The sequence below is a fragment of the Helicoverpa zea genome, chromosome 2 (assembly GCF_022581195.2).
Source record: "Helicoverpa zea isolate HzStark_Cry1AcR chromosome 2, ilHelZeax1.1, whole genome shotgun sequence".
Taxonomy (NCBI): domain Eukaryota; kingdom Metazoa; phylum Arthropoda; class Insecta; order Lepidoptera; family Noctuidae; genus Helicoverpa; species Helicoverpa zea.
Window position 1 is genome coordinate 4,874,557 of NC_061453.1, and position 22,034 is coordinate 4,896,590.

General features: G+C 34.5%; 4 protein-coding genes across 4 annotated transcripts; 3 read left to right on the plus strand and 1 right to left on the minus strand.

Moving 5' to 3' along the window:
- Nucleotides 1-104: 104 nt before the first annotated feature.
- On the plus strand, nucleotides 105-2,533 carry LOC124640324 (protein-serine O-palmitoleoyltransferase porcupine). Its single transcript, XM_047178041.1, has one exon. It carries the CDS (start codon nucleotides 341-343, stop codon nucleotides 1,664-1,666), a length of 1,326 nt encoding a protein of 441 aa, XP_047033997.1. The 5' UTR covers nucleotides 105-340; the 3' UTR covers nucleotides 1,667-2,533.
- Nucleotides 2,534-4,170: 1,637 nt separating this feature from the next.
- LOC124640333 (torsin-like protein) lies at nucleotides 4,171-7,811 on the plus strand. The gene is made up of 6 exons (XM_047178049.1): nucleotides 4,171-5,027; nucleotides 5,125-5,399; nucleotides 5,500-5,651; nucleotides 5,807-5,952; nucleotides 6,348-6,495; nucleotides 7,107-7,811. Exons 1-6 carry the CDS (start codon nucleotides 4,829-4,831, stop codon nucleotides 7,234-7,236), a joined length of 1,050 nt encoding a protein of 349 aa, XP_047034005.1. The 5' UTR covers nucleotides 4,171-4,828; the 3' UTR covers nucleotides 7,237-7,811.
- LOC124640341 (autophagy protein 5) lies at nucleotides 7,595-21,831 on the minus strand. Its single transcript, XM_047178061.1, has 6 exons — nucleotides 21,721-21,831; nucleotides 15,924-16,091; nucleotides 15,633-15,838; nucleotides 15,405-15,529; nucleotides 14,883-15,083; nucleotides 7,595-7,987 (listed from the first exon to the last, which is right to left on the minus strand). Exons 1-6 carry the CDS (start codon nucleotides 21,772-21,774, stop codon nucleotides 7,881-7,883), a joined length of 861 nt encoding a protein of 286 aa, XP_047034017.1. The 5' UTR covers nucleotides 21,775-21,831; the 3' UTR covers nucleotides 7,595-7,880.
- Nucleotides 16,522-17,593, plus strand: LOC124640345 (ribosomal RNA small subunit methyltransferase NEP1). The gene is made up of 3 exons (XM_047178075.1): nucleotides 16,522-16,774; nucleotides 16,862-17,105; nucleotides 17,247-17,593. The coding sequence occupies exons 1-3, from the start codon at nucleotides 16,631-16,633 to the stop codon at nucleotides 17,567-17,569; spliced, it is 711 nt and encodes a 236-aa protein (XP_047034031.1). The 5' UTR covers nucleotides 16,522-16,630; the 3' UTR covers nucleotides 17,570-17,593.
- Nucleotides 21,832-22,034: the final 203 nt, after the last annotated feature.

Consider the following 22,034-nt stretch of genomic DNA (forward strand, 5'->3'; position numbering starts at 1 on the left):
TCTTGGCAAAATCTTAAAGTTATTGGCACAAAGGCTAGAGGGCCATGCCATTAAAAATTTAAAAAAAAAAATTTGAAAGTTATATTGTCTATGACTTTGACACTTGACAGTGACAGCAGACAGGCAAAAGAATTTAATTTATTTAGATCCACAAAATGTGGCGAAAATTATAAAATTGGAATCTCGAGCACTATTTAATATGTTTTAAAAAGTTTTGAATACAATAATTAGATGTAAGTGCAAATAGAAAATATTTTTGTACTATATTAATACAATGAGGAAATAGCACAATTTTGAGGACTACGAAACAAAGAAACCGGTGTGATACCGGTAATACAACATGGATGATGAAGAGGAATATACAGAATCTGCTTGGACCTACATAGCATTATGTGGTGAACCTACACTATACGAAGGACTCCGATTCGCCAAGGATTTAATCATAGCCAACGTTGCGCTACGACTCATCATACAGTTCGTACCGCTGCCTCATAATGTTCGCCACAGTTTAAGTTTAGTCATCGGCAGTTTTCTATTATATTATAACATAGGACCTCCGTTTATTTGGACTGTGGGACTTACTGCCAGTGCCTACATATTAATAATCTTGGTCTCATTTGTTACAAAAAAATGGAGAGGTCTGGTCATGTCAATATCTGTGATTGGATTCCTATTATTGTGCGAGTTGTATGTTCTTAATCCAAAAATGTGGCAACAAATAAGGGGCATTCAGATGATAGCAGCTATGAAGATAATTTCTGTGGCAATTGAACTAGACAGAGATTTGTTTAAAAGAATGCTTAACCCTGTTGAATTCGGAGGATATGTACTATGTCCAGCTAATTGTATTTTAGGCCCATGGATATCATTCCACAACTACAATCAGTACCTAGAAATTAAGTTCTTATCTAGAAGATGGATAAAAATAATTGTGGTGAACCTCTTCATATCTATGGTATATTTGGTTTTATCTAACTGTATTGTACCATGGTATATTGATGATGAGATGCCAAAATGGTTAGTGGCATATAGAGATGCACAAGCTTTCAGAATGTCACATTATTTTGTGTCTAGCATGTCAATAGTATCAATGATAAGTGCAGGATTTGGACTTACAAATGATTGCCATTCTGAAGTACAAGTCACTAAGCCATTTTTTATTGAACTGCCACGATCCCTAGTCCAAGTTGTAATTTATTGGAACATTCCAATGCATCAGTGGTTGAAGAACTATGTTTTCAAGACATGCCAGCCATATGGTCAATTTACGGCTATATTTGTTACTTATGCTGTGTCATCATTGCTCCATGGATTGAATTTTCAGTTTTCAGCTGTACTTCTGAGTATTGGAACATTTTCTTATGTTGAGTACAATCTACGCTACAAAGTAGCCTCAACTCTAGAAGTGTGTTGTTTAGCTAATCCTTGTAATAAGCAATGTGATCATAAGTACAAGAAGAACACTTCAGTTGCCATTATAACAAACACTATATTTTCTATAATTACGATAATACATCTTGCGTACTTAGGTGTGATGTTTGAGGCATCATTTTCAGTGCAAGAATCAGGTTACTCATACTTCCATACTATAAGTAAATGGGAAAATCTCGATTATTTCAGTCATGGTCTTGCCATATTTTTTTATGTGATTTATTTGTTGATGTGATAATAATACTTTAGGAAAGTAGTATTTAAGCATGTTTTATAGTATTTTCTGAATCTCTTCTTGTGATCTCTACAGTATTATACGTTTACACTTCATGTTTATAAAAAGTTTTCAAGACTTCGATAACTAAAACAATAATATCTTTATCCAATTTATTTAATTTTAGATACATCTTAATCAAAGACAAGCAATATTATTGTAGGTAACTTTTAATAGAAGAATTTTGCAAATTTTAGGGTAAAATTATTAAAATGTCTCTAATAGATGCTAGTTTCTATGCACATTACTATTTCGTAATTATGCACAATAAGCAGGTATAGTTTGAATTTAATGTTTTTGATACCTGTCTTACCTGTACTTAAACTGCAAATTGTTTGCACTCAAATACACAAAAAGTAGACTTCATTAAATCTTGATAGGTATTTTAAGTCTAAAAGTAGTTCTATTCAAATACTGAAGTACATCAACTGACCAATAAATGTTGGGTTGAGTAAGCACAAAAACTGATTTTAAAGCATTGTTATGTGATCATAGTATGTATATATTTAATATTGCATTTTGTATATTTCCTGGGTTTAAAGAAAAACATGTATTTATTATTATCACTGCCACTTTATTTCATTATCTATTATGAACATGTTTTTCTCATAATAACAATCAATTGTTCTAATATTTACTTGGTATGTGTTACTAATATTACTATCCAATATTTGGACTTTATAATTTACATCTTCTGGCATTGGAATATCTCCAATTTTATATGTTTCTTTGTTAGAACTAAAATGTTCTGGTTTAGTGTATATTAGGATAACTTTATATTCTTTAGCCACTTTTTGTATCATCTTCAGTAAATTTTTTATATACAAATCCATTTTTGTTATTTTTGAGCCTTGTTCAGACCAATAAAATGCTGTTAAAGTATCGAATATGAGTAGTGAGATATTTGGATGTTCTGCTAATATATTGTCCAAGTTGTGAATAGATGTATAAAACTGTGTTGCATCATAAATGTCCAGTGTAAACAAATTATTGAGACTTCTTTTAAGTACATTTTCTAGTTCAGTTTCACAATTCCCCCTTGAGGTTGATACAATCTTTTTCTTCAACACATTTATGAATTCATAGCAATTAAAATGACTGGCTGTATTAAATACAAGGGCACCCAATGGCTCAGTATTATTCTTGGGATATATTGCTTCAGAAATCAAATCTAACAAAAGTTTTTGACTACTATTGCTAATTAATTCAACAACATCATCACACTTTAATCCAGGCTGAAATAGATCTGAGTAAAAGTTTTCAACAACTGGCTTCTTAGTCAATCTTGCCAGTAGTTGAACTCCAGATTCTACTTTGTATTTATTCATAGCTATTCTGTTGGAGACCCTTGCCTGATATTTTTTTTAATTCTGTTGCACTGAAGAAGAAGGAATAGAAACTTTGTTTGTTTGCCGCGCGCCGGTTTACCTGTCAAGTGTCAATTTTATTTTGTTTGACATGTCATCTTTCGGAAGCTGTCAAAATGGCAATATGAGTAAGCCACAGAGTTTATTATGGATGATATGAGAACGTACCCCCTTTCCAAAATATTTGCATAAAATCTTCATAATTTTTCTAACAAAAATAATATTGATTTATATTATAAACTGAATTTAATACACAAAAGGAAACTCAAAACTAATAAAGGTGTGCAAAAATTGGTTCTCATTTCTGTCAGCCGGCAGTGTACTCAATATTCTACATGACCTAAACAGTCTAAAAACCAGCCTTTGGGTTGTAGGAAGTGTATTTAAGGCGCTTAAAAGTTTGCTCAGCAAAGGACAATGGGCGATTCCGGTCCAAATTTCCGCCACGATCGAAACCTATACGGCTAGATAGCCCGTTAAATGTAGAACATTTTTTGTTATGAAAGTAAAAAAAAATACAATGCCAGAAAAAAGTTATAGCAAAATCAAATACAACATTTTACAGACTTTTTCAATTTCATTTTTTCAATTACTTTTCGTGATGTTCGGTTTTCGTACTTTCTGTAACTTCTGACAAAATAGAATTGTTCATTATTAGAGAGAAGACACCACCAGTTACCGCTGGAACCAGGAACCGCTGAGTATATTCAAGCACTTCTGGCGCCTCAATTGGTTAGTGATTCGTACATCCATCGGGCAAAAATATGGGCTGTTTATTTGCAAATGTGTCTTACTCATCTTAGTTTTAGATAAAGTGCGGAAATGGAAGTGGAATAAAATAAAAAATTATAATGATAACATACAAAAACTACCGAAAATTAAGAATACATTTTTGGCTATAACTTTTTTTTGGCATTGTTTTTTTTTTACTTTCTTAGTACAAGTTACGCTAAATTAAGTGGACTATTTAATTATATAGGTCTCGTTCGTGGTGGACATTTGGACCAGACTTCATACATTCTTGCCCAATCTCCTTTCAACCCCACGCTCCTCAAAAATATGATGGGTGTGCGTTACGACTCAGGTTGGTCTCTGTTACCTATTCTAATTAGACGAGTGAATGAATGAATGGCGTTGTTCAGTCAAAGACCTATTACTATATTACGTCTATGAAGACCTAACTGTTAAGTTTGTAATTTTGGAAACTATGGACACCCTACCACAGGTCGTCTTGAGTACATAGTTCTCGACTACTTACTGCATACTTAATCTATTCTTTTAACTAATGACTATAAAATTGGATTCTACGCCTACTCCGAATGAGAAATTGAGATAAGGTTAATGAAAATTAAGATATTGAATCCACTTCCAGACACAACCTGCAAAATTATTTAGGCATTTTATGGGTTCCTTGGTGATGTTAAGACATTTTATGTCAAAGTCACAATTACAGTCAATGTCAAGTGAAATTGAAAAGTCAAAATTATGATGTCATTCTAGCATATTGCATTCAAAATGCAGTGGATCGGCTAATAAAATTCTGTTTTGAAACAGTGAATCGATCTTTTTCAATAGTTCTATTGACGCAGATTTGAATTTTTTAATTTCAGATATTCACATAAATTTTCTGAAATAAAACTGTTACCGTGAAATAATGATCTTTAAAAACCCGCCGAAATTAAAGTTATAACTGATTTTACGTAGAAAAAACGTGTTTTAATCTTGTTTAACTCTGTTTAGAAATACATGTTTCAAAATGTTATTTAAAAGTCAGTATGTGGTTTTAATATTTGTGATATGTTTATTGCAATGTGCCTTGTCGGAGATAATCACATTATCCATACTTGGATCTGCTGCTGTAGCTGGCTGGTTTAGTTGGAATACACTTAAAGAAAACACATATTGTCGATACGTGGAATGTTGTACAGATCAGCATGTGCCTTTTGATATAAACAGTGAGTAGACAATACTTCCTGACCTATTAATATTTGTGACAGATAATATTTTTTTTATTTATATATTTGATTTTGTAACAAATACACTTGATTACAGAATTAAAATTATCTCTATCACAAAGAATGTTTGGGCAGCCATTAGTTGATGAACTAGTGAATATATTGCATGCACACAAAGAGGCTGTACATGATGAGAACAAAAGAAATAAAAAGGCTTTGGTAATAAGCCTTCATGGCTGGCCGGGTGTGGGTAAAAACTATGCAGCTACTATGATTGCCGAGGCACTTTACACTAAAGGCATGCACAGTAAATATGTAAAGTTGTTTATGGGCAAAAAAGATTTTGACTGCTCTAACTTACAAAAGAAAAAAGTGAGTATAAATGCATTTTGTTATGAAACGCATGCTAAGTCTTGCTCTTTTAGTTACTTCTATCATTTTAATGTCTCCATAAACAATAATTGCTTTCCAGGAAGACTTGGTAGCAACTCTGAATAGTATTGTAAGAAAATGTCCGAAGTCTCTCATAATATTTGATGAAATCCATGATATGTGCCCTTCCGTGTTAGACACCATCAAACCGATGCTTGATCATCATCATGCTGTAGACGGTATTGATTATAGGTATGTGTTCAAATCATTTTTCCTTTTTCACATGCTCTTTAATTCTGCATGCAAAAAGCCTGGATACCTTAGCACGGATTTCCAAAAAAATATATTTTCATAGACATGAACAAGACTAATTATTTGATTATAAAATAAAAATCATTTTGTTGCAGGGATAGCATTTTTATATTTATATCCAATATTGGAGGTCAAGAAATAGCGACAAAGTTGTTAGACCTGTATGCACAAGGTGCAAAGAGAGGTGATGTTGAATTTCATGATTTTGAACCTATCATAAGGAGGACTGCATATTTTCAAGGTATTTTACTTTTAAAAATGTTATTTTTAGTACTATATATCTGTACTTGTCACCATATTTTGTGTAGTAACTTGATTTTATTGATATCATTTGCCAGTCAGTTCAACTTATTTCACTGTAATGTATGAGATATGCTTATTTTATGGCCGGTTCACACATGTCTCCGTTTTACTGTTCCGTTTTATTGTGTAGGTTTTTTTTTCGTCGATGGCGTATGTAGTTGTATGAGTGACTTCACACATGGCACAGTATTCTGTATACAACTACATACGCCATCGACGAAAAAAAAACGTACACGATAAAACGGGACAGTAAAACGGAGACATGTGTGAACCGGCCGTTAATGTGTTTAATTTTCATAGTAACAGTCATTTAATTGTTTTTGTTTTTTTCAGGTGGATTTGAAAAGGCAGCTGCAATAGCAAATCATCTGATTGACCATTATGTGCCATTTTTACCATTGGAGCAACACCATGTAGAGATGTGTGCTCTGGCCGAGTTTCGGTCACACTCTGTATATCACCCAACTAAGGAAATGATGGCGTAAGTATATACTTATCTTCTTAAAACCTCTGCTGATTGGGTTCACTTAATGATTATTACAGAAATCCACACCATTGGGGATCGTAACTTTTTTCCTAGCTATCCCCACTGCTTAAACAAACTCAGCCTACCAGGTGTTGTTTTCTAAATAAGTAATAATGAAGTTTCGAACTTTTAAACCTGCAATGAGGTGTGTACCCAAAAAAAAATTGTTTAAGTACCCTGAATATGAACTCCAAATATTTTGTCCATGTATGCGAAAAAATTATCAGTAGAACTATGCATTAAAATATATATTTTCCTTATGTTTCATGGTGTATATAGTTTATCTCTGGTTGCATGTTGTTCATGATAAACTTGATTTCCTGTGACTGAAATTATGAAAAATTTACTGTGCAAATAATTTTATAGTTATTATTAAAATACTTAGAATTGTTTTGTTACCCATCAGTACCACATTTTTGTTGAATGATTTTGAATCCATAACACCTGGTGGGGATTGATTTTTATATTAAAAAAAAAAACAGTTTTTTTTTAAACTACCATAAATATGATAATAATATTTTATTTTAAGCACATAAATAACTTTGTTTTTATTCACATTTTTACAGGGAAGCTTTATCTGTCATAACATATGGCCCTAATGAAGACCAGCCAATATTTGCTAACAATGGATGCAAGCGATTTACAAGACACATTCCTTATGTAATTCAAAAGAATAAGCAGAAGCTTGAATTATAACTAATGTCCAGTTTAAGGGTAATCTTGTGATATTTTTTATGTTTGTTGAGTTATTAATATTTATTTAGCTTTAAACCTTCTTTGTACAAAATAGTTGTTAATTTTGTAAGATGAAATAATGAGCATTTCAAAGATAATGATTTGCAGAATTTATTATTATCATGAAACACAGTTCATTGCATTTCATGAAAAAAGAACTGTTTTATCACAATAATTATGTAAAATCGTGTCTTTATTTATTGTAAAACAAGTTCATGTTCCAGTGATCTTGCTGAATGTTCATTTGATTTACATGTTAACTGATGATCTGTAAATAATACCTAGGCTTAGTTAATGTTCAGAAAATTAATAAGGAATGTTCTCTGTCTCTAATTGTTAGGGTTAGTTTTTACCAAACAGATGTATTGATAGTTTTAATATCACTGACCTTATAATTTTATATGGCAAAGCAATACTCTTGATAATTCAGTTGATTTCAATGTGCAAGGATTTCACTGTTTGGTGGACAACTAATCCTAAATAGTTTTTTTATTCACTGAAAGTGAATTTTCACAATAAAATAAAATTAAACATAATTACATTGTGTATGATTGACCAGAAATAACACTTAACATTATGGCTATGCATTAAAGTATAAAATATGTTTAAAACACACACAGGTGTAGGAAGTTGTCAGGATAACTCAAATGCTCAGAAAGCCATTGCAGTGGTGTGTCTGATGGAATTACTATCCCATGTGTTCTCAATTGCACTGAAAGATAAAATGTATAATTTTACTGACAAATAAGATAAGCTGTTTCACACAAGGCCTGTGGAAACTATTCACCTATGTCACTCAGTGCCGTAACTAGCCTTTTATGCGCCCGGTGCGAGCTTTCAAAACTGCGCCCTTGAAAAATGCTCTAACCAGGCTCTGACAATAAAGTGGACAAATGTGCATAAAAATAAATCTATCTATTTTTTGTTTACGAAGGTATAGGTACTTAGTAGATTTCTTTAAGATAAAAATTGTTTATTCAAAATCTATCTCTCGCACGCTAGTGCGTCAGTAACGCCGCACGTAGTTAATGAATAAAATCAAAGATAAAGGGAGGACCAATGAATGTGGCTGACAGCAATGATAGCGTAACGTGAACTATATGTACATCTCCTCAGCTAGATTGACAGATTTGCTTAGAACTTCTAAGTTAGAAGTGGCGCCCTCCAAATGAATAGGTATAGACAGAAATTGTCTCATAGTTACGGTATAGGTACTTTTGTTTGTGTATGTAATATTGCGAGCAAGACAAGGTGGATTTATATTTGTCTGATGTGTCGTGACGTGACGCGTCAGAACTGTATCGGTTCCATACATAAGCCATCACAACACAACACGTTACGCACTAGTGTGAACGTTACCATCCTACGAATATTATAAACGCGAAAGTTTGTATACATGGATGGATGGATGTTTGTTACTCTTTCACGCAAAAACTACTGAATGGATTTTAATGAAACTTTACAATAATATAGCTTATACATCAGAATAACACATAGGCTACAATCAGTGCCGGCTTTAATTCTACTAGCGCCCTGGGCGAGATTTCTACGGCGCCCCCAACTGCAATTCAAACCCTTACGAAAAACAGAGACATAATATATGTAGTTACCGATTGCGCGGGCGAAGCGAGCGCGAATTTTTTTTTCATAGTTCACAAGTCCAAGCATAAATGACCTCAATACTCAATACTTTATTTGCTTTCCATGTGTATTCTTAGGTGGTAGTCTTACATATATATAGTTCACATGGACCCTGTCGGGCACAGCAAAATAAGTGGGATAGGAGAGAGGAAGCTCTTATCGGCTATGTTACTTATTATTGTTAACTAAGACTAAAGTAGTTATATAGGCAAATAAGTTACATATTTTTATTTTAAAGGTTGTTTTTTTTTTATTTTAATTTTTATTTTTATTTAAACACTTAATCTACACTGCAAACTTGGAAACTGTGTGTGTGCGCGTATATGTGTGTGTGTGTGTGTGTGTGTATGTGTGTGTGACTGTTTATGTCTTTATATTTTTATCATTTAGGTATTCGTTAACGGAATAGTAGCATTTACTTATAAGAAATTGTCTAAGTTTTTTTAAAAATATATTAATTTTATCTTCTCTTTTTATTTGTGCGGGTAGTTTATTGTACAATTTAATAGACATAACGTAGGGACTTGTCGAGTGCATTTTTAATCTTGACTTGGGTATATTTAGTTTAGCGCGGGGTCTGAGTTGATAGCGTGATTGGTTGTCGTCTCGTTGAGTGTACAGCTCTTGGTGTTTACGGACAAATTTGCATGATTCTAGTATGTAGATACAGGGGAGAGTTAAGATGTTGTGTTTTTGGAAGAATGGCTTGCAACTGTCTGTTTGCTCTATGTTTACGAGGATTTTTATCAGTTTCTTTTGCAGAGTGAAGAGTGTTATTGCATCTGTACTATTGCCCCAGAGGGTGACACCATAGCTAAGCCACGCATATGCGTAAGCATAGTAGGTGGTTAGTGCTGTTTCGAAATTAGTGGTCTTTTTTATTTCACGGAGAGCGTACGAGAATTTTGAAATTTTTGAGTGTGTTTTTTGTATGTGTGGTTTCCAGTTAATGTGTGTGTCTATAACTAATCCGAGTAAGGTAAATTCTTTAACGGTTTCCAATTTTGAGTTGTTGAAGGTAAAGTCTAGGGTTAAGGGTGTTTTTTGGTAAGGGTAGAAAGTTATTAAGTTAGTTTTGGGGTAGTTTATTTCGAGATTGTGTTCATTCATCCAGTTGCAAGTTTTGGTAAATATGGAGTTGAGAGTTTCATCTATATTTTCGTTGTTTTTGCATGATACTAAAATGGATATATCGTCTGCGAATAGGACACATGGGCTTTCTATGGTCGTAGGTAGGTCATTAATATAAAGTAAAAAGAGTAGGCACCCTGTAACGCTGCCTTGAGGGATTGAGGCATTTATTATTTTACTGTTTGATCTGATTTTTTCAATTTCATTGCTTGCATGGTTATAGAATTCTATTTCAACTAATTGTTCCCTATCTTTTAAATATGATTTTAGCCAGTCGTGAGCTTTTCCGCGAATACCGATTCCATATAATTTGTTTAGTAATATACCAAATTGAACTTTGTCGTAGGCTTTGGTCATATCTAGTAATATTCCTATTGCGTATTCTCTGTTATTTATGGTGTTTAGGGCTTCTTGGATAAATTTATATACAGCTAAGGTAGTGGAACGGTTTTTTCGAAAACCGTTTTGACTTTCATTAAAGATATTATATTTTTCGCAGAATGCGTAAATGCGGTCGCACATAGCTTTTTCGAAGATTTTTGAGGCAGATGGTAAAAGGGCTATTGGGCGATAGTTGTTTGGGTCGGTTTTAGATTTTTTTTTGTGAATTGGTTTAATTACAGATTTTTTTAATAAATCGGGGAAGGTACCTTCCTCAAAAGATTGATTCAGGAGCAGGTAAAACGGTAAGGTAAGTTCGTTAGCGCATTGTCTTAAGAGCATAGGTGGTATTTCATCAATTCCGTGACTGCTTTTATTTTTTAAGTTTCTAATTATTTTGTTTACCTCCCAAGGGTCTATTGGGCTAAGAAACATCGTGTTCTCCGTGGGATTTAGTACAGAGGTATTCCCTATATTCGTACCAGATGGACTTGTGCTACTTTCTCCAATGGCTGCAAAGAAATTATTAAAAATGTTGGCTATTTGTTTAGGTTCGCTTATATTATCGTTATTTATTTGTAGTTTAATGTTATTATGTTCTTTTTTTGGTTTTTTATTTGTTTTCTCATTTATTATACTCCACATAGTTTTTACCGTGTTATTAGATTTTTTTATTTTATTTATATATTGAAGCTTTTTTGATACTATGACCAAATTTTTTAATATTTTTTCATAATTCTTATAATAGTTCGTAATTATTGGATTTTTATTTTTAAGTGTAAATATTTTTAATAGTCTTTTGTTTTTGCAGGAAACTTTGATGCCTTTCGTTAACCATTTTTTTTTAAATTTTGTTTTAAGTTTTATTTTACAGTTTGGTATACAAAGGTTTAGGATATTTCTTAAGGTGTCATGAAAAACTTTATAGTTTTCATTTAGATTTTTGTTTTCAGGTAAGATTTTTTTCCAGTCGAGTTATGTCTTTATATTTTTATCATTTAGGTATTCGTTAACGGAATAGTAGCATTTACTTATAAGAAATTGTCTAAGTTTTTTTAAAAATATATTAATTTTATCTTCTCTTTTTATTTGTGCGGGTAGTTTATTGTACAATTTAATAGACATAACGTAGGGACTTGTCGAGTGCATTTTTAATCTTGACTTGGGTATATTTAGTTTAGCGCGGGGTCTGAGTTGATAGCGTGATTGGTTGTCGTCTCGTTGAGTGTACAGCTCTTGGTGTTTACGGACAAATTTGCATGATTCTAGTATGTAGATACAGGGGAGAGTTAAGATGTTGTGTTTTTGGAAGAATGGCTTGCAACTGTCTGTTTGCTCTATGTTTACGAGGATTCTTATCAGTTTCTTTTGCAGAGTGAAGAGTGTTATTGCATCTGTACTATTGCCCCAGAGGGTGACACCATAGCTAAGCCACGCATATGCGTAAGCATAGTAGGTGGTTAGTGCTGTTTCGAAATTAGTGGTCTTTTTTATTTCACGGAGAGCGTACGAGAATTTTGAAATTTTTGAGTGTGTTTTTTGTATGTGTGGTTTCCAGTTAATGTGTGTGTCTATAACTAATCCGAGTAAGGTAAATTCTTTAACGGTTTCCAATTTTGAGTTGTTGAAGGTAAAGTCTAGGGTTAAGGGTGTTTTTTGGTAAGGGTAGAAAGTTATTAAGTTAGTTTTGGGGTAGTTTATTTCGAGATTGTGTTCATTCATCCAGTTGCAAGTTTTGGTAAATATGGAGTTGAGAGTTTCATCTATATTTTCGTTGTTTTTGCATGATACTAAAATGGATATATCGTCTGCGAATAGGACACATGGGCTTTCTATGGTCGTAGGTAGGTCATTAATATAAAGTAAAAAGAGTAGGCACCCTGTAACGCTGCCTTGAGGGATTGAGGCATTTATTATTTTACTGTTTGATCTGATTTTTTCAATTTCATTGCTTGCATGGTTATAGAATTCTATTTCAACTAATTGTTCCCTATCTTTTAAATATGATTTTAGCCAGTCGTGAGCTTTTCCGCGAATACCGATTCCATATAATTTGTTTAGTAATATACCAAATTGAACTTTGTCGTAGGCTTTGGTCATATCTAGTAATATTCCTATTGCGTATTCTCTGTTATTTATGGTGTTTAGGGCTTCTTGGATAAATTTATATACAGCTAAGGTAGTGGAACGGTTTTTTCGAAAACCGTTTTGACTTTCATTAAAGATATTATATTTTTCGCAGAATGCGTAAATGCGGTCGCACATAGCTTTTTCGAAGATTTTTGAGGCAGATGGTAAAAGGGCTATTGGGCGATAGTTGTTTGGGTCGGTTTTAGATTTTTTTTTGTGAATTGGTTTAATTACAGATTTTTTTAATAAATCGGGGAAGGTACCTTCCTCAAAAGATTGATTCAGGAGCAGGTAAAACGGTAAGGTAAGTTCGTTAGCGCATTGTCTTAAGAGCATAGGTGGTATTTCATCAATTCCGTGACTGCTTTTATTTTTTAAGTTTCTAATTATTTTGTTTACCTCCCAAGGGTCTATTGGGCTAAGAAACATCGTGTTCTCCGTGGGATTTAGTACAGAGGTATTCCCTATATTCGTACCAGATGGACTTGTGCTACTTTCTCCAATGGCTGCAAAGAAATTATTAAAAATGTTGGCTATTTGTTTAGGTTCGCTTATATTATCGTTATTTATTTGTAGTTTAATGTTATTATGTTCTTTTTTTGGTTTTTTATTTGTTTTCTCATTTATTATACTCCACATAGTTTTTACCGTGTTATTAGATTTTTTTATTTTATTTATATATTGAAGCTTTTTTGATACTATGACCAAATTTTTTAATATTTTTTCATAATTCTTATAATAGTTCGTAATTATTGGATTTTTATTTTTAAGTGTAAATATTTTTAATAGTCTTTTGTTTTTGCAGGAAACTTTGATGCCTTTCGTTAACCATTTTTTTTTAAATTTTGTTTTAAGTTTTATTTTACAGTTTGGTATACAAAGGTTTAGGATATTTCTTAAGGTGTCATGAAAAACTTTATAGTTTTCATTTAGATTTTTGTTTTCAGGTAAGATTTTTTTCCAGTCGAGTTCTTTCAGTTTAGACCTAAAATGTAGCCCAATCGTACATAAGTTATTGCTGGTTGGTGAATGCAAAAACACGGGAACACAGGTTCTGATTGCGCGAGCGAAGCGAGCGCGAAATTTTTTGTTATATTTTAGAACTCAAAACAAAAATGACTAAAATGTTGCCCAAACGTAGATAACTCTTTGTTGGTGTTGGCGCCTATGAATTAAAATTTTGGGACTTAAAGTAGTACCATAAATAGAAACTAGAAGTTACTTTCTAATTAATAAAAGGACTTAAAAACGACGCTACCTTTTTGCTAGGGTAGACAAAAAAATGTTGAAAAATAAAAACAACTATAAAGTGAAGCAAGCCCGAAAAAGCTTTTTTGAGATTTGGATCACTAAAAGTCCTTAATATATATAATAAAAGGCGACTGTGAAGTGAAGAAGCCGCGAGCGAAGGGAGCGCGAATTTTTTTGAGTATTGGGACATTAAATTCAAAGTAGCTAGGTATATGTGAAAAAAACGTAAGTGTAAAGAAACCGCGAGCGAAGCGGGCGCGAAAATTTTTGAGTTTTGGGACATAAAAGTAGTGTATCTAACGCGCCCGGCATTGCATGACAATACATTAATTTAATTGAAATTTCTTGGTCCAGGGGCATACCGCGGCGCCCGGGTTATTCGCACACCATGCACCATAGGTTAAGGCGGCCCTGATGCTATCCATACATTTGGATACAGTTCTTGTAAGCTGCGATCTTTGATGAAAATTAAAACAAAAATAGGAGTAAAATTCTGATCAAGGATTGGTTGGGGGCGCCTGCGGCGCCCCTTATGTCCGGCGCTCTGGGCCGTCGCCCAACCGCGCCCTACCCTAAAGCCGCTACTGGCTACAATTTATAAACATATTGTTCGAAATACTAATCCTGCGCAGACGAAGTCGCGGGCACCAGCTAGTACTAAATGTATGAAGCCGATACCGTTCTGACGCGTCACGTCACGACACATCAGACAAATATAAAACCACCTTTACAAGTGTTGTTGTTTCAAGATCGCTTGTAAAATGCCATTTAGATATAGATAATACAGAGGGCGCGTCTACACCATATTCGCAATAAAACAAAATGTACCTACTAACTAACATGCATGAAACAAAACTAGATACTGGTCTGGTCATTTCTGCGCCCCTCCAGGGTCTGCGCCCTGTGCCTGGGCACCGTTGGCACCGCCCTAGTTACGGCACTGATGTCACTGGGCACAAAGTAGCTTTCCAACAGTGAATGTTTTTTTTCAAATAGTTGACTGTTCTTTATTGATTAAAATAGTCTAAAGTTTCAATTAAGAATTACTAAGTATCAAAATTGATTCTACATACCATCAGGCTTATCCGGATATAATTCAGCAGTCATTTGTTGCAATGTCTTCCTACTGCCATCACTGTTCTTTGGACTGACTAGCCGTTGACTGCAAATGCCATCATCAGAGTATAATTTTATAGGAATGTGTTTGAAGCCTTCATTGTCTCCATGTGATTCCATCAATCTTCTATTTATTGCCCAGAATTGATCGAATTTGTCTGCAAAAATAGATGAATAGTTAGTTACATTTATCTATACTAATATTATAAAGCTGAAGAGTTTGTTTGTTTGTTTGTTTGAACGCGCTAATTTCAGGAACTTTCAAATTTTCAAATCAGACCAGTAGGTCTGATTTGAAAATTTCTTTCAGTGTTAGATAGCCCATTTATCGAGGAAGGCTATAGGCTACTTTTTATCCCGGTACGGGAAGTAGTTCCCACGGGATGCGGGTGAAACCGCTGGCAGAAGCTAGTAAGGAATACGAACATAAAATACTTTAAGCACAAATAATGGCAAAAAAGTGAAAAAGGCATAGATACCATTTTGTAAACCAAGCCATAACTGGTTGTGATCTTTCTTTTGCATTGTAGACATCACTTGACCTCTGTGTTTGAGTACATCAGCCTCTTTCACAGTAGACATGAAATGTGCTTCTACCACATCCCTAAAAGAACAATAATTAAATTATTTCAAGTCACAAGTATTTTGGAATTATCGTAAGTATTTTCATCTTCTCTTAACAAAAATAAATTATCTTATTATCTTACTTGTTATTACAATGTAGAAGGATATCTTCAGGAAACTTTGTGAAATGCACAGTTAGATGCCACGGCAGTTGTGGGTCATTGCCACAAAATAGATCATACAGGAAACCTATGGGATAGTGCCACTTAAGTGGCTGTCCATTATAATCCAACCACATTTCACTGTCAGAATTTTCTTGAGAAATATAGCGCAGAAAGTGTCTTTTCATCTGGAAAACACAAGTTGATGATTATAATGCAGATTTGGCTAGATGAGTCTGCACCTTTAACAAATCTTTGTAATTTATAGCTTACTTTGTCAGTTACGAGAGGGAAATAACTCAATCGAGGGACCATCACGTAAAATGCATCTGGTTGTTGTATTTCCATGATTTCTTCTTGAGCTAATTGAAAACAAATTGGTAATTTTCCGTCCCATATTTCCCGTAGAACTTCTCTATCGTTAGCCATGAAGACTCGACACTACACGTAGATTCAATATAAAAATTTAATTCAGAACCAATTTTTGTGTTTTAAATTCTAAAATACAAGATAAAACAATACCACCGTAGTATGTATTTCGATAACAAAGGGAAGGCAGAGGCAGGGGGCGGAAGGGATTTTATAAAATGACTTTGACATTGTCAGTTATCATAATATATCTGTTATTCTCGCTATATTAAGTACAGTAAGTTCACACTTTTTCTGTTTTGACTTTCTCTTTCGGTAGATGTAATGCGAAAGATTGTGCACCACATCGTGCAGTGACCGATTATCACATCAATCATCATACTGGTACTACATTGAACAGACTTTAAATATAATGCACTTAAGTGAAACTTTGGTAGTGTTTTGAATGAATTGTAGGTATGAACGTAGAATATCTTCCAAAGGCATAACTCAAAACTGTCAATTTGACATAATAATGACATTGTCAATAACACGTGCTAGATTTTGTGGTTGTTCTTTACAAATACAAAACTTTAAAAGTATTTTCTGTGTATAAATATTGTAAGTTAAATATGGGCAAGAAAAGGAAACTTGGTGTGAAAGATGATGAATTTGAATTCGATCCGATACCAAGACATTTAGTGACTTCGCACATTAAAAAACAAGAAAAACGTCTCATTGTTATTTTGGAAAACGCTCAGCTTGAGACAGTAAAGGTAATTGTTTTGAATGGTGTAAATATAACGAGCGAGCAGAATAAAATTCGTCACAGAAGCTACATTATAAATCTCCTTTAATTTCAGACCGGCAACAGTTTCGAGTTATTGAACTGTGATGATCATGCAAACATACTAAGAAAGAATGATCGAGACCCTGGCTCCTGCAGACCTGATATCACTCATCAGTCATTGCTGATGTTGATGGACTCTCCTCTGAACAGAGCTGGTTTGCTGCAAGTTTATATCCACACAGAGAAGAATGTTCTCATAGAAATCAACCCACAAACTAGAATACCTCGCACATTTAAACGTTTTGCTGGTTTAATGGGTAAGAATCAATAATGAATTCATGTTCTAAATATGTTTCAGATATCATGTTTTTGAATAATTAATTAATTTACCAATAATCTAAATTAAGTCCAAATTATGAGTAACTTGTTCTAATGTAAATTCTGTATTTCTTTTTCAGTTCAACTTCTTCACAAATTTGCAATAAGAGCTTCAGATGGTCCAATGAAGTTATTGAAAGTTATAAAAAATCCAGTCACTTCACATTTACCCGTTGGTGTAAGAAAAGTGACAATGTCTTTCAGTTCAAAAGTTGTGAAGAATTGTAGAGAGTTAGTACCTAAGGATGAGCCTATAGTCATGGTTATTGGTGCCATGGCTCATGGCAAAGTGGAAGTAGATTATTCTGAAGATGTTATATCAATCAGCAACTATCCATTGTCAGCTGCCTTGACCTGTGCTAAATTGTGTACCGCCTTTGAGGAAGTTTGGGATGTTGCATAACAATAAAAACGTTGACAAATTCAATTTTCATTTTTATTTTATGCTTAAATACTTTCACCTAGAACTGAGTTCATCAGAATATACTGTGTAAAAATTATATCCAAATATGTACACGTTTTTTTTACCATGACGTTAGCAAGCTTTTGCTGTGAAGGGATAGTTTATTTTTTTATATTGAAAGTAAAACATTGGTGTATCAGTAAGAAGTCTTCTATAAGTTTTCAATATATTCTCAGCGCCATCTGTATTGTGCCGCATTCGGATTTAATTTTTATGACGATCAAAAGATGGCGCTTCAACCGCAAGCAAATGTAATCGTAGCTGATGATTACTTAATTGGTTACAGAGGTTTTATTTATTTAACTTTATGCAATCACACAATTACAAAGGCGGACTTAATGCCATGGGCATTCTCTCCAGTCAACCTTAAGGTGATGCAGAGATAACATTTTTAATTTTAAAGGTTTTACCACAGTTTTAATCTCGAATACTCAACTATCCTCCAAATCTCTAAGATTTTAATTTAGGAGGAAAACTACCATACCTAAAAAAAAAAAAAAAAAAAATCGTCGTGTTCCGTCATAGGCCTTTTATGTACCAGGGCCGCGGTATCTCTTTCGAACAACCCGCAGCCCCGGCAGGCCTTGGCCCTGCTGGGCCCCGCTGGGGTTGCTGACATCTCTTTGAGGAGCGCGTGGAACAACGCGCGCCGTCGACACGGGTCTGTCGTCTAGAAAGACAGAGGGACGATGAGCCACCCGAACTCACCGCCCACAGACCCACGCCTACGGTGGCCGGGAGTCATCTCGCGACACCCGGCGAAACTACCATACCTTTATTATATTTTCGTGTCTTGAGTCTTGACCACCTATCCTTGCCGTGCCTATCTCTCTGTCGCGCTTTCATGCTGCGAGAGGATATAGGCTTTTTATCCGACTGTGGGAAGTAGTTCCTTTAAGACGGGGTATAACGTAGAAAATATAAGTAAAATTAAAACCCATTCCGAATTCTCAAAAGATTTTTGTTGTAGTTGAATTTCGTTGTATGTTTTATGTTTTCTAAATAAGTACGTATAGGTAAGTAGGTAATATAGTTAGGTACCTCTAAAAAAAAATTCACCATATCAAACAAACTTCAATCTACAATCTCTACGTGTCTTTATTTATTACCATCGAATCGTTTCTTGCAAAAACGGTTCCAAAAAAATGGACGGATAAACTGTCGCTTGATGCTAATTAGTAGCACCCTTACCGTAGCTTCTACTAGGAATCGCACCCTCTTGCAACTAGCTAATTGGCTAATTAGTTCCAAAAGGCAAATCCACAGAATGAGAGACTTTATTTTTTTGTGTGAAATCTAAATTCCTAACGACTCTTCTAAAATACAGAATTAAGTAATATACCTAAGTAACAAGAAATAAAAGCATGGGATACAAATTAAAACTACTCAATTTAATAGGTGTGGCTTGTTCGTTAATCGTACCATAGTATTAATTTGCAATCAAGAACTTGGGCCTATTTAATTTTAAAATTCTTTCTGTAACATCAATCTTTTTTTTCTGAGATTTGATCCTTGAGTGAACTATCGGCTATCTGAAGCGATCTATGGAATGCGAGGGCGGGGCGGAAGGCCGGGAACTATAGAATGCGTTCAAGAGTTTTTGTTTTCTTTTTGGATGAAACAAAAAGTGTGTTTACCATCGCTCTTCTTCTGTTACACAACACAATCATATCGCATTGTTGGACTATTTACCTATCTATAATATGATAGTTAATCTTATGTGGCACTAGCTAGCACTCCTAAACTCCTAAGTCATAAATGGGTCTGATTATTCTTCGGTTCATTAAGATTGTACCTAAGTGAAATTCTTCCAAATTATCGCATTATCTGTTGCAATAATACGTTAAAGATGGATGTGCATAATGCAGTCACATACACATCATGCCGACATTGTGCATACCTACTTGTAAAGTAATGGATAATGCTTGACATAAGTAATCGTGGCATGATGAAAGCGGTTGGCCGGTCGCCGCGCGCCGAGCCGCATGTCGACTTGTGGGACTAGATTCTCGGCAACTTGCCTTATAAGGTGTATGGTCTGACTCTGTGAGCCAATTAACTGCACAATAATGTAAACAACTACCAACTTGAATGTACGTATAATACGCACCTACCTACCAACGGAGCTACTGGACATACCGATGAACTAATATGACGCATCATGAATAGAAAAAGGATTAGCGTGGCTAGAGCAAATATCTATGATTAAGCAGGGAATTTTGATATAATACAAATGGAACAAACTTATCCAATCCCTGCCGGCAATAACAACCACATAGCCATATCCGTCGTAAAAAATGAAACACTGTCCTATTTCAAGAAAAGTCTGTTTAGCAGCAGCCTTAGTACGGACAGCAGAAGACGTAAGAGCTCTGCGAAATACGGGTTTGTTGAAAAATTACCGTAGCACGTTCTATTATACTAAGTCATAATTACCTTGAATGACATACAAGTTTATCACTGCATTGTGCTAAATAATCCTCAAACGAGTAGCTACTTGCCTATTTACTCGTGGTACGCTTGCCATCAGTTTGTTTTCCCGGATTTGTCCTAGTTCGTCTGGCTTGCGTCCGGGCGGGATTTTTATTGAAGTCCGGGTTTTTTAGTTTTGTAGGGGACGACCGATGGCACAGGGCGCAAAATCCTATTAATCTAATCCTATAAATAATAGGTCTTGCTCATCTGCTCAATAACCTAGCCCTAGTCTGTTCCAACTACCAGCATTATACGTAATCACAAAAAAATCATTGCGTCTACTGATATCATTAAGTTTTAATGACGTTCTGCCAACAACAACTTGTACAAAGGACAAAGATTAAAAACGGTGCTCGATTGCGACAAGGCCGAGCGTTATTTCTTGGAACTTATCGAATGTACGATTCTGACAAATATATAAATTACACCTGAATTACGATATAATATACAACTTTTTAAATATTATATCTAATCAATCACCACATTATAGATGCCAATAAGCAATAGGACCAACATGTACTAGTGCTCTAGTTAGATGTGTATAGGTAGGTACTATAGTTCGGCCATTCAGAGAATGCGTTCCTGACACGTCGCGATTGAACTGACGACGTAACTTTGCAATGGCGTTGCAGTTACGATAAAAATATTTTTGCTGGTTGTTTACCGTTTTAACAATTGAGGAGCATTAAAACAACATTATTATATCAATAATCAATGAATGTTATTACGTCGTCAGTTCAATCGCGACGTGTCAGGAACGCATTCTCTGAATGGCCGAACTATAGTGCATCTACGAGTATATTCTAATTATGGACAAGTATGTAATGTATACACTTGAGAATATAATGTGCTCTGTAATATTCTGTATCATTTATAACCGCATGGGTATCTGATTACGTGGTTCCTTGAATTTAGCCGCTCTCAGTTACTAAAGCAAGTATCTTTGTTGGTAACTGGGAAGGTCTAGAAACCTGTGTAAAGATTTCGTCTTCATGGTGTTTCGCACTAGTTATTTCCAATGCACATCAATTTCTTTTTATTTTTACGTATTCGAATCGGTAGTAAGATCATTCTTTCTTGCAGTGACGTTTTTTCTTCAAAACTCAGAATTAAAGGTTGTTCTCTGCGAGACTCTAGGGCCTAGGGATTCTGTAGATATGTCAGAAGTTATCCCTAAGCTATTGAGATGAAAAACTTTTGGTTTATAGGAGAGCTGAAATATTGCTGGAAGTGTCGTTTTACTAACTGCCAAGATTGTTCTTCTCCTCGGTCCTTGAATGAGCTTTTGTTTTTTTAATTCATTTGCAATGGTATAAAAAAGAGTAAGCTTACACATCGTAGTTGTAGCGTACAATTCTTTCTCTTACATTTTCCGGTTGACCAAAAGACATCGGATGAATGAATGGATTAAGGTGTGTCCCAGCGGCGTTTATGACAAAAAAAAATAGAGCTAGGTGATCCACAAGTAAATATGAAGACGACATGCTATTTTATCACAATGATGACTTTAAATTATGGAAAATGCCTGATGATTTATATTTTAGCCTTCCGCTCTATCTAGGCAGGTATTTACATCGACATTCCTGACGCATGAGAAAGATAAGTAGCATACTTACTCGGTAAGGTGTTATCAAGCGCAATCGACAGGAACAGAAAGGTATGCTGCGCATTTGTTGCGTCACTCGGTGCACGTCCTTCGTTGACTCAGGCACGTAGCGTTCATAGGCCAAGATCCAGTGGTGTGATGTGTGACGACGCACCTGAATCATGCAAACGGTCCTCGGAATAAACTTACGTACTTACCGCCTATAAAGCTGCATTTACTTGCATTAAAGAGATGCAAATCTACATGGATGTTTTCACAATCGACCAAGTCTTAATACAAAAATTTAAGAGGCGCTTGATTTTCGGACGCATTACAGTTAGAAAT